The sequence below is a fragment of the Mus caroli genome, chromosome 12 (assembly GCF_900094665.2).
Source record: "Mus caroli chromosome 12, CAROLI_EIJ_v1.1, whole genome shotgun sequence".
Taxonomy (NCBI): Eukaryota; Metazoa; Chordata; class Mammalia; order Rodentia; family Muridae; genus Mus; species Mus caroli.
In genome coordinates, this window is record NC_034581.1 from 13,327,119 (window position 1) to 13,340,381 (window position 13,263).

General features: G+C 36.8%; 1 protein-coding gene across 2 annotated transcripts in view; it reads left to right on the forward strand.

Moving 5' to 3' along the window:
- The window catches only part of Rock2 (Rho associated coiled-coil containing protein kinase 2), a 93,857-nt gene that overhangs the window by 21,460 nt on the left and 59,134 nt on the right, over positions 1-13,263 (forward strand). For both annotated transcript variants that reach the window (XM_029484847.1, XM_021178715.2), the window contains exons 2-3: positions 9,637-9,718; positions 11,754-11,854. In XM_029484847.1, coding sequence (XP_029340707.1) covers positions 9,637-9,718; positions 11,754-11,854 — 183 coding nt within the window. The remainder of the gene's footprint in view (positions 1-9,636; positions 9,719-11,753; positions 11,855-13,263) is intronic.

The following is a 13,263-nucleotide window of genomic DNA, read 5'->3' on the forward strand; positions in this document are numbered from 1 at the left end:
AGAAACACAGTGTTTAAACTTTAGACAGTAAAATCTTGAAAAACAGAGATCTGGCTGGGAGAGCTAACCATGCTAATACATTGTGAACCCTCTGGAGGGAGATGGCTTGTTTAAACCCTGAGCTGAGAAAATGCCTGGCATAATCCACTTTAAAGGTCTTTCCTAACAATTAGGAACAACTTTTATATACACTTTACACAGAGACCCCATTCAAATATTGTCCAAGTAATTGTGATTGAAAATGATCATGATCTTGAATCATGTACTTCATCGGATTTCCATGGCCCTTTGTCTCCTTCCATCTGGAACAACTCTGAGAAGCCTTTCCTTTGAGTTTCCTGCTCTACGGAGTTTTGAAGATTACAAGTCATTATTTCTGAAATTTGGATTTGTCAAGTATTTCCTGGTAGTTAGATCCTGGTGGTATTTTGGCTGATACCACAGACATGATGGTGTGCTCTCAAATCTTTTTGGTGGGCATATGAACATTGGTGATGTTAGCACTGGTCATTTATTTAAAAATAATCTCTCCTGTTTCTAGTTTTCCTTTTTCATAATTAATAAGTATGTTGTAAGCCGTCATGGGTTAATGTTGTGAGCTACCCTGTGGATTCTGGGAACAGAAAACCTTTGTCTTCTGCAAGAACCATACATGCTCTTAAATACTGAGCCATCTCTCCAGCCCCTAGTATTTTGTGAGGAGGGACTTAGTATTTGAAACCATGTTTCTATTTTTATCCACTAGTTTTAGAATCTGTTGAAATTTTTCCAAATTAATTTTGACTTTGCTGTTATCAGATAGTTTTCTAATTCAATTATTTCTTGTACATTTATTAGTAAGATTTTATTAGGGGAGTACTCTTCTTTACTATCATAACCACACTTCTGCAGCACATAGAGTAAGACTAGAATACCTGCCACTGCTTATTTGGTAATCAGGTTCCAAATTTGCTACTAGAGACCATTCCACAATAGCCTTTATGCCTCCTTTGAATGTCACCTCCAGTCATTATGCATAGAAGAGGGGGCAGGAAGATTGTTAAAAACCAGAATACTAGGAAGTTTGCTGTGAAACAGTCTTCCCTAGAAATGATTGCATAAATAAGACTGGAGTATCAATGGGTATGTTAACATGGAAGGGAGAAAATATTGTGGGATTCTACCCCTAAGCAAGAACTACAGGCAACTAATGACTGCTGGCAGAAGAATTAGCCTCTCGAGGGCATGAGTGCCCTTTTTGTTGTTCAGTGCAAAGTGGTCAGCCCTGAAATCATATACAATACAATAAAAATAGACTCAACAAGTTGTATTTGTGTGTGTGTGTGTGAGACATACTCACATAGCAATAATAAAGAAAAGAGGCTATGAACCTAAAAGAAAGTATGTGTGAGAGAGTAGAGGTTTGAAGGGGATAGCTTGGGAGTGGCAAGAGGGAAGAAAGTGATGTCATTTTATTTCAATTAAAAACATTTTAAAAAATGACTCAAATAATTTTAAAGCCTCCAAAAGTTTGCAGAAACAGTAAAGAATGGTCTTATGTCTTCATTCAGATTCTATTAATTTTATATAACTATTGAATTTTAAAAGTAGGACTATGATACAATGCATCTGAGTTGATAATGCCATTTTATGACCGCTATACTTTTCTTTTTGGTATAAGGTACCATGAGATCAAATTCTAATTTTCTTGCTCCAGCCTTAGAATCAGCCTTTTCCCTAAGGACTTTGTCCTTGTTGGAAGTGATGTTTCAAAGGAGTGCTGAGTGGGCTCATGCTTTTGGAGTGTCTTTATTCCTAGACCCTTTAAATCAGTGGTTCTCAACTTCCTCAGGCTGTGACCTTTTGATACAGTTCCTCAGGTTGTGGTGACCCCCAACCAAAAACCAAAGTGAAGAAAGATTTTCTAGAAGTACATAGAAAAAGACTGTTCACATATGAGAACAGATTTGGTCATTGGATGAATGCTATGTAGGTCATTGATGAGTTTGAACTGTTTTATTTTAGTAGGTAGTGGTATGAAAACTCATTGGATTGAGATCTAAAGTTAATGGGAGTACCAAAGCTAAAGCAATGCCATAAATATTTCTTTCAAAGAATTTTCTTGTGAAGATATAGGGGAAAAATGGAATGATAGCTGTGTGGGAAGTGGTTTCTAGAACCTTTGTTTTCCTACAGTAAAGGAACAATATATTTTAATATTAATGGAAGAGAGGGACAAGAGAGAGAACGAATATATGGATGAATGTGAATGAGAATTGAATAGAGAAAAATTTGGGTAATTGTAGATTAAAAGATTATTATGTTCTGTATTTAATGCTGGAAATTGATACAGCGGCAGTTATTCCTTAACTGGCTTTTCCCCAAATAACCACACTGAGACCTTTTAATATTTCAAAGTCTTTGTCTTTACCTGGGCAGACTCTAAAGTAGCTCATTTAAGTTAACCCAGCTACCTAGCTATACCTTCCAGGCCTGTGATCACGTCCGTTTTCTCCCTGGTGTTTCTCCTGGTAAAAATTCTTCACCTTTCTTCTCAGGGTTCCTTTTTCTCTCCCAGGAAGTCCTACCTTCCACTTCCTGCCCAGCTTATCTGGGCATCAGAATTTTATTAAAGCCAATCAAAGGTGAGTAATGACAAACACAATTTCATACAGTATACTGCAACAGGTAATAAAGGCTATATCAGTTTTCCAGAACAGTATGATTGAGAGACCAGCTAGGCCATAAGTAGAAGGGTGTGATTATGATGATTGGCTCTGGAGGTTAAGTTATGTGGACAGTATGGGAAGGAAGAAGATGAAATAGAGTGGGAAAAGTGACTCTGGATTGAAGGTTGTTGTATCAAAGGAATATTGGAATTGAGGCATTAGAGCAGTGGGTTTTTAACATACTCAATGTTATGACCCTTTAATACAGTTCCTCATGTTGTGATCACTGCTCCCAACCATAAGATTGTTTTCATTGCAATTTCATAACTGTAATTTTCTACTGTTATGAATCACTATGTAAATATCTGATAAGCAGCATATCTGATATATACCCTTGTGAAAAGGTCTTTTGATATTCCTGACCCCAGAGGGATTGTGACCCACAGGTTGAGAACCATGTTGTGTTAAAGTAAGCTGGAAAGATGTTGCTTAAGACAAAGTATTTAAAATTGAAATTATGGAGGTGTTTCAGTTATTGTTGCTGTTACCTCAGGAATGAGTGTTTAATTATGATAAGATTAGTCTTGGAGTGACAGTGCACAAAGAGCCAAGACATTTATAGAGACTGAGATTAGTGAGCCCAGTGGGTAACAGTGAGTCACTGGTGATCTGATGCAAAGCTGGGTTCTCAGGAAAGGCGGAGGAAGAATAGTTATACAGTTGTCCTGGTGAACAAGGAGAAACACCACATGTAGGGCCCATCATGCAAAAACAGTTGTAGAATAAGGTAAGTCGTGCCATCAAAGGAGAGCAGGGCTTCAGCTGGATAATGAATGTGAAAGAAAGGTCATTTTAAAAGTTCAGAAGTTAGGTAAAGAGTTTAAAAATTAGTAGGCAATATGAAAGATAACCATGATAAAATACATGTGTATTACATTATGTCACACTTGTTTAAATGTTGTTACCAAGAGTGAAATGTTTCTGAAAACTGTTACATTAAATTTTACCTTCTGGGACTGTAGTTTTATGATGGAGCACTTTAGCTTGCAGTGGCCCTAGGTTTGATCCCTAGCAGCTACACAGAAATATAATCAAACCTCTCATTTCCTGTGTCTCATCAGATCATTTTGTACACTCTATGAAATATACATATCCAATTTTTGGGTCTGTTGCCCATCTGGTGGGTGCCTGGAAATAAAATTTTGCTATAGTATGACTTACAGAAATTATTTTCAAACTTAAAGGATCGTTCAGAGACTAAATGCCTAGTTATATATTTATTTTGTTGCTTTCCCCTTTTGATTGAAAGAAAGATTATGGCAATTTGTGGGTTCCAGTTAAAGAAAAATCCAGGTTCAATATCTTTTGAATTTTTTTTCTAATGAGTTGCTAATGTGTACTTGGTTGATGCCAGGAATAAAGGAATAGTATACAGAGAAGTATCGTCAAAAACTGTCCCATACACATTTTAACATATACCTACATAGAGCATTCATTTCATAGGCAGGGAAAATAATAACTTTTCTGTCACTGAAATTGATTTCCTGGTTTTCAGTTTTGATTATGTACAACAGATAGACCACATATTTAAAAATAAAAAATGTTAACAACAAAAGCTGAGCATGGCAGCACATATCTTTAGACCCAGCATTAGAAGAAGCAGAGACAGGTAGATCTCTGTGAAATCAAGGCCAGCCAGATCTACAAAATGAGACCCAGTCTTTACAAATAGAAAAACCACAGCAAAACCCCAATATTCGTTCCTAAAATAAACATCTTTATATTTATATATATCATCTTTTAGAAATATCCTATACAATGGTGAATACTTAGAAAGTTCTAGATTTTAACAAGTCTGATCAACTAACTTGCTTGCTTGAGCATGTTTTCAGTTCCCCTGGGAGTCACAAATGCTTTTGATCCATTGGTCCAGTGTACAGAGAGTTCTAATCATTTTTCCTCTTTGGTGGTTCATCATCAGAGCTGCTCTCAGTACTTGCTGCTGCTGCTGCTAGAGGAGCTAGGGTCTGAGTCTCTTCTTGGTCTTTCTCTATGTTGGTCTCTTGATGCTTTGCTGCAAAATAATATATTTTCTTTTTCTTTTTCTTTTAAAGCTTTCTTCAGCTCTGCTGTTCTTGAAGGCTTGTATAGCGATTTTCTTTACCCTTTGCATTCATAAGTCCAATGTCCAAATTCCAAGCATTTCTAACATCTTACATATTGCTTATTGGCTTCAGCTTGCCTCCGAGCTTTGAGCAGATGCATGGGAGTCACCATCTTGGAGCCTTATATTGCTTTCTAATAGTGGGATTTTTTCCCTTTCCAAATAAAACATGAGCTACCAAATGTAAAGTAGAACAGAAAAGTATGAATTAGATGTAGAACAGAGAAGTAGGAATTAGATTCCTCTTAATCATACTTACTAATCCATAACACTTACTCATTTTTTTTCAGTAGGGAAGTACACATGTACGGGGGATAATATGCAGACATTTAAAGAGGTTTTGTTTTTTTGTTTTTTTCCCTTCCTCTCAAAGTGTTTACTTTAAAAAAAAATAGCTGTCTCTTGTGAGGCTATGCCGGTGCCTGGCAAACACAGAAGTGGATGCTCACAGTCAGCTATTGGATGGATCACAGGGCCCCCAATGGAGGAGCTAGAGAAAGTACCCAAGGAGCTAAAGGGGTCTGCAACCCTAGAGGTGGAACAACAATATGAACTAACCAGTACCCCCAGAGCTCGTACCTCTAGCTGCATATGTAGCAGAAGATGGCCTAGTTGGCCATCATTGGGAACAGAGGCCCCTTGGTCTTGCAAACTTTATACGCCTCAGTACAGGGGAAGGCCAGGGCCAAGAAGTGGGAGTGGGTTGGTAGGGTAGTGGGGGGCGGGAGGGTATGGGGGACTTTTGGGATAGCATTTGAAATGTAAATGAAGAAAATACCTAATTAAAAATAATACTTCTGTTCTGAAAAAAAAAATTCTTGAAGACCAGTAGGTGAAGGCATTTGCTGTCAAGTCTGGCTATTTGAGTTTAGTCCTTGAGACCCATGTAGAACGAACTGACTCCTGCAAATTGTCTTCCTACTTATACACATGTAGTATATACAGTATATACTACATGTGCCCCTTCCATAGACCCCTCCCCCCAAAAAAGTATGTTAAAACAAAGAAAAAGAGAAAAACAAAATTTCTTGCTGTCTCACTGTAGCCTCCTCCTGGGTAAAGGTGAGGGTATGCTTTGCTTCTGAAGCTTCTATGGAGAAGATTTTGGGAGCTGGAAAGATGACTTAGTGGTGAAGGGAGGTAAGAATGTTTACTGCTTTTCCAGATGACCTAAGTTCAGTTGACAGCACCCATCTCAAGAGGTTCAAACTACCTTAATTCCACCTCCAGGGGATCTGCCATTCTCGTCTAACTTCTGGGGACACTTGGATTCAAGTGCATCACACCTACATGTAGCCACATTTATACATACAATTTAAAATAATGAAAATAAATCTTTCAAAAGAAAGGTTGCTTTTGCTTTTTTATTAAAATGAGGCAGGCCTTTGAATCTGCATATTTACACACAAAGAAGCAGAAAAGACAAAAAAGAACATGTTTTAGAACAGCCACTGCCTGCAGCTCTGTTCCATGAGGATTCCCCATGACTGTTGTATGGGTGACAGAAAGCTGCCTGTTTCCTGTATTCCATTTTTCAGTGTGGGGTGGTTTGTTTGTTTTAATGAAAATTAAATTAAAAAGTAATTCAGAGCTGGAGAGATGGCTCATTGGTTAAGAGCACATACTGGTTTTGTAGAGGACCCAAGTTTGGTTCCAGCATCCACTGGATCAGGCAACTCATCATCACCTGTAACTCCAGGTTCAGGGGATCTGACAAGCCTAGGGTACTGTGCTCATATGCACAAGCCCACATGAATTTAAAATAAGTACACAGAATTTAAAACAAAAAATTTAAAGTGACTTTTCCCCAGATAATATATGCTTAGTAAATTTAAATTGCTAATGTCTGTAGATACAGATTTTTATACTTTTGTGTGCATGTGGACTTGTTTAAGCAATTCATTGCTTAGATTTGATGTTTGGTTGGAAAATTGAGTGTTAGTTTTTAAGAGTAATGTGATATTCAAGTATTTCAGTGACTTAAAAAAAAGATTTTTATTTTATTTTTTTTATGTATGTGTTTCTGCTACTTGTGCAGGTACACACAAAGTCCAGAAAAGGGTGTTGGCTCTTTGGGAGCTGGAATTATAGGCTATTGTGAGCTGCCTAACGTGGGTGCGGGGAACTGAAGTTAGAATCTTTGGGAGAGCAATAAAGGAATTAATGACTAAGCCATCTCTTCAGCTCCCTTCAGTAACTTTTTATATAAGACAGAAAAAGAAGGGATTTTTTTTTTTTTTTAATTAAAGACAAGCCGGGCAGTGGTGGCGCACGCCTTTATTCTCAGCACTTGAGAGGCAGAGGCAGGAGAATTTCTGAGTTTGAGGCCAGCCTGGTTTACAGAGTGAGTTCCAGGACAGTCAGGGCTACACAGAGAAACCCTGTCTCAAAAAACAAAACAAATAAGTAAGTAAATAAATAAATAAAGACAAGGTCTTAATGGCTTAGCCCTGGCTGGCATAGAACTTATTATATGGACCAGGCTGGCTTTGAACTTTTCAGAAATTTGCCTGTATTAAATGTGTGAATCTCCATATCCAGCAGAAAATGAAAAGTCTTAATTTCTGTTGTAGTTTGGGTTTTATTGCTGTGAAGAGACACATGGCAACTCTTATACTGGAAAACATTTAATTGGGACCAGCTTACAGTTTCAGAGGTTTAGTCCATTATCATCATGGCAGGAAGCATGGGAGTGTGCAGGCAGACATTGTGCTGGAGGAGCCAACTTTGTGTCACATTGATGTCAAAACAAGCTCCCACAGTGACACACTTCCTCCAACAAAGCCACACCAAATAGTGCCACTCCTTAGGGCCATGCATTAAAACACATGAGTCTGTGGGGACCATACCTATTCAAACCAGCACTACAACTTTAATGATTTGTCATATTTTGTGTTTGGGATTTAATTCCATCTCGGAGTCCCTAGCAGGTCAGCTGTCCATTTTCCCTTACTGATTAATGCATAGTGACTGTGAGAGATATTTGTTTCACCCAGAAGACATTCAGACAGATAGTGTATATGTTTTCTTATAGTTTATAATGGGGAACTACTTAAATGTCTTTTTTGATGTTTTGTTTTGTTCTATGGAGAGTTTGGAATATATATTCTTTGAATCTTGAGTAAGAAAATATATTTTGTTCATAGAGGAAAAGATAACTTATAAACAAAAGAAATCAAGTAATATAATAATTTGACTAATTTTACTCCCAAAACTTCTGAACTACATTGTGACTATTTTTTTTGTTGTTGTTGTTTGTTTTTTGTTTTTCGAGACAGGGTTTCTCTGTGTAGCCCTGGCTGTCCTGGAACTCACTCTGTAGACCAGGCTGGCCTCGAAATCAGAAATCCACCTGCCTCTTTGCCTCTCAAGTGCTGGGATTAAAGGTGTGCCCCACCACCGCCCGGCACATTGTGACTATTTTAATTAATATCTTTCCCTATTTAATGTTTTAGAAGAAAAATACTTAAAATATTAATATTAATTACTTGAAGTTGTATTGAGCCCAATACCAACCATTCGCTTTTTAGCCTAGTAGAACTGGGAAATTGTTTTAATTTCTGAGCTTAATCTTCACAATTGTGTGTGTGTGGGGGTAATAGCATCTACTTGCACAGTCTGCTAGGAAAATTAAATGGGGTGATGTTATATTTAAGTGTCTGGCAGTTCTGATACCAGGCACTAGGTAAATACTAGCCATTGTGTTGCTGTTACCACTGTTACAGCCTTAGAGCCTTGACTGGGTCAGTAATAAGTCCTCACACACTTTCTTAACATGAAAATGTGCTAGAGTTGATGACTTCTATTACAACTCACTGCTATACAGTTAATATGTTGTATCACTCAGCCTCTCACAAGAGCTGGGCCAGAGCCCCACACTTCACACAAAATTTAAGGAGGTATCCAAACTTCTATAGTAGTTTAGCATTTTTAATATAATATGAAAACTGAATATAAAATCCTACGAGAAGCCAGGTATCCATGCATACCTTTCATCTCAGTACTCAGGAGGCAGAGGTAGGGCCAAGCTCTGGTTGTCAGCACTTAAGCTGCTGAGCCATCCCAGCAGTACCGATATCTTTTAATTCATGCTTATTTTTTGTGTTCCTTGGCAAATCTTGACATCTTCAGGGACACAACTTTAAAAGACAAAAAAAAAAAAAAAAAAAAAAAAAAACACTAGGCAATAAACCTCTTGTTGAAGATGGGATAAAGTTATTAGTCTGTTGAATAGTTGGACATAAAATTCTTCCAGTACCTACAAAACAGTACAGTTATAAATAGCTTTTGTTCAGCTCTTCATGATAAATGACAGCAGGTCAGTTAACATGACTTAGAGTTTTTTCTTTTTCCAACAATATAAACCTAGCTCACCCTCTTAAATCATCTGCATTTATTCCAGGATATCTACTCACATCTGAAGATTTGGAGTTAGAACCTCAGATGAGAGAAAACATTCAGTGTTTGTCTTCCTGGGTCTGAGTTATCATATTCTTATGATCATTTCTAGTTCTATGTGTTTACCTGGAGAAGGCACCTCCTTCCCTTTCTTCCATATACACTAAGCACAAATTTAATGATTGTTAAATGAGTGAAAACTTATGTTTCATTTATTTTTCTTTATTTTGCCTTGTACACACTGCCAGCATCTCAGCTAATATTCTCAAGTTAGGGAAGTTTTTCAAGCTGTTGGGTATGGAGAGTCTCTGCAATATACTACTATGAATTGGTATTTATTCAGTAGGAACAGCATATATGATATTTAAAGACTTTTGAACTATACAAACTTGCTTTTTACTCTTTTTTTTTTTTTTTTTTAAACAGGATGGCTTAAATTCCTTGGTCCTTGATTTGGATTTTCCTGCTTTGAGGAAAAATAAAAATATAGATAATTTCTTAAATAGATGTAAGTATGTTTATTTTTACTATTCTTGTCTGGACATATAACTGTGCTTTAAATGAAATGTGTTTGGTTAATTTTTTGGTACTTAAATCTATTAACTTGTTAACCTATGTCCTAGCCACTGTCCTATTGTTAAGAGAAACCATGACCAAGAAAATTCTTCTAAGGAAAGCATTTACCTAGGGACTTGATTCTAGTTTCAGAGGTTTAGTTCCATTACCATGGCAGGGAGCATGATGACACACATGATACTGGAGTAGCGGCTGAGAACTACATCATGATCCACAGGCCACAAGGACACTGTGCTTGGCATGGGCTTTTGAGACCCAAAGCCCAACCCCAGAGACATACTTCCTCCAACAAGGTCACTCCTCCTAATTTTTTTAAATAGTGCCACTCCTTGGTGACTAAACATTTGAATATATGAGCCTATGGGGGCCAATTTTAATTCATACTCCCACAAGCTATTAACTTACTAAACTCACTTTTATTTATTTGCCGTTTGTTTCCCTTTAAAATAGTATTTTGTGGCTTGTAATGCCTGCCTTTAATCCCAGCACTTGGGAGTCAGGTAGAGGAACTGATTTGGAGGCCAGTGGTAGTTCTACAGAGCTCTACAGAGCTAGTTCTAGGATAGCTACGGCTACACAGAGAAACCCTGTTTCAGAAAAAAAAAATTGTAATTTCAAAGTAATTTTTCTGAACTAATTTAGAATATGTAAAGTAGATACAATTTAAGATTATGTATGAATTGGTAAGACTATAACTCTTGATCTAAGCGAAAATTTAAGTTAATATTGTAACTATGACTTTGCTTTTATTTATCCAGAAGACTTTAGTAAGCTTTGTTTCAATAATTGCATATATTTAGACTTCTTAAGGAAATATGGTCTGGTGCCAGTTAGCACCATGTATATGGTTATCCTTAATGTTTCTCAGCATTATGTTGGAATAAGTAGGTTCTGAAAAAAATATTCTCAAAACGAGTTGGGCATAGTGACTAGTGCTTGTATGTAGCAATTTAGGAGGCTAAGGTGGGAAGTTTAAGGCTGTCCTGGGCTACAAAACAAGGTAGTCTCAAAAAAAGAAAATAATGTTAATCCCAGGGGCCTAGAGAGATGGCTCAGCTGTTAAGAACACATACTGTTCTTGCAGAGAACCTGAATTCAGTTCTCAGCACCTAAGTCAGGCAGGCTCATAGCACCTGTTACTAACTCCTAGGGATCTGATACCTCCTACTTTCTGAGGCACTGTACTCACACAGACAAACCCATACTGATAACTACATAATACACAAGTTAAAAATGTTTTAAATGTCTAATAAAGGGGAAAGAAAGTTTGAGAATGATTGATGCATCTTCTTTATCCTCCCCACCTGAGTCCTTTATTTTGGAGTTGCCAACCCTAGGGTATTTCTCTATTTAATAGTTACTATAGTAGTTGATATATTTGAAATATGTGATTGCCACCGTTTAAAGAAGTGGGTTAAGGATCATTGCTAAATTTGGAATAGTAAGTGATTTCATTCCTTTCTCTTTGGCGATAATGTCTAGCAATAAGACCTAGAGACAGTCTTTGTATTTAGTCTCCTGGTCCTGGGTGACATGCCTCGCTTTGTGATTGCTTTCTGTCATTATAAAGCACATCAGGATTGCCTGGGTCATTGATGTCACTTGCACACACTGAACTGAGAAGTGGAATAGCTTTAGTACTGCTTTTTGGTACTTAGTGATGTGCCAGCAAATTCTAGAGCTTTAGTTCTTACTGCAAAGGTAGCATACATTTTAGAGTTTTGTTTACTTTAGTGCTGGGGATTGAACCTAGGACCTTACAGTGTTAAGCAAGCAATCTGTCACTGAGTTACACCCCATCCCCACATTTTAAAGTTTTAAAATAGAATCCTTTAAAGACTAACAGAATCAGCTGAAAATTAGTTCTAGTATTTAGAAATAAAAAAAAATGCTTACAAATATAGTGACTCCTTTTGAAAGTTCCTTATCTATGATATTGATAAAGTATGGTAATCTTTTTATTGTAGATGAGAAAATTGTGAAAAAAATCAGAGGTTTACAGATGAAAGCGGAAGACTATGATGTTGTAAAAGTTATTGGAAGAGGTGCTTTTGGTGAAGTTCAGTTGGTAAGAAAGGATTTGTTTGGTTTTTACTTTTTTTTTTTTTTTTTAAAACATCATAGCAGCTGAATAGTTCTAAAATCCATTCTCAGCCATTGAGGAATTGGCTTTCTGTCTTTGATCAAGTCATTCCATCTCTGAGAGCCTCAGTAGTTTCTATCTTTAAAAGGGTACAGCCTGTCACTAACACTATTTATTCCAACTCTAAAACATAGTGATTTAGAATAATGCCAGTTTGGTTTTACATGCGATCTGCTTAGAAGTTAACACTATGCTATATTATACTATAATTAATTATAATTATACTATAATATAATACTGTGGTATAAAACTATATGAGAGCTATATTTTCATATACTGGTCAGACTGAAGCTGGTCTTGACGGTGAATGCCTTTAATCTGAGCATTCAGGAGGCTGAGGCAGGCCAATCTCTGATTTCAAGACCAACCTGGCATACAGTTCTAGGCCAGTCAGAACTATGTAGTGAGGCCCTGTTTTAAAAACAACAAAAGTGGTCATATTGAAAGCATTCTATTTAACAAGCTGTTACATACATGTGTGTGTGTATGTGTGTGTGTGTATGTAACACATATCGTATACACACATGTAACACACATACATGTCATGTATGTACACATATATCTAACTCATCTGTGTATGTGTGACAAACACAACACCCATCACAATGAAGAAATTCTTTATTTTTCAGGTGAAAGTACAACTGTTGCAACTTTTAACAGTAAATTTTGGGGGGGGGGGCGTTGTTTGTTTGTTTTTTTTCGAGACAGGGTTTCTCTGTATAGCCCTGGCTGCCCTGGAACTCACTTTGTAAACCAGGCTGGCCTCGAACACAGAAATCTGCCTGCCTCTGCCTCCCAAGTGCTGGGATTAAAGGCGTGTGCCCAGAAGTAAATATTACATTTATATTAAATGAAGCATTATAATAGTTTTCCTGGTTTTAGTACCTAAGCATGAGGCTGCCAGTATTTGTGGAGTCCAGTTTTGTCTTTTGAACCTAACATCCTCTTGATGACTGTAAGTTTAAATTCTTCTCCAGGTTCTGACTCAAAGAGTAGAGCTAGTGATTCCTATTTTGTGAGAGTCACTGTGGAGGATGATGATTAAGTTCATTAATAAGAAAAGTAATGGATAACAAGTTCATTAATAAGTAATACTAGTTAGAGTACTCTCTATGGGTTGTTTTGTTATTTTTATTGCTTATTTGATATATAGAGCCAAATCACATATTTTACACAAATACATTGTTTTCTGCATACTTAAGATTATCGCAGTTATAAAAGAGATACTAGAATTTGGGATTGGATTTTGGACAGATGGATGTCAGATCTTGACCTATCTTGTTTTTCTTTTAGTTTTTTGGTTTTTTTTTTTTTTTTTTTTTTTTTTTTTTTTT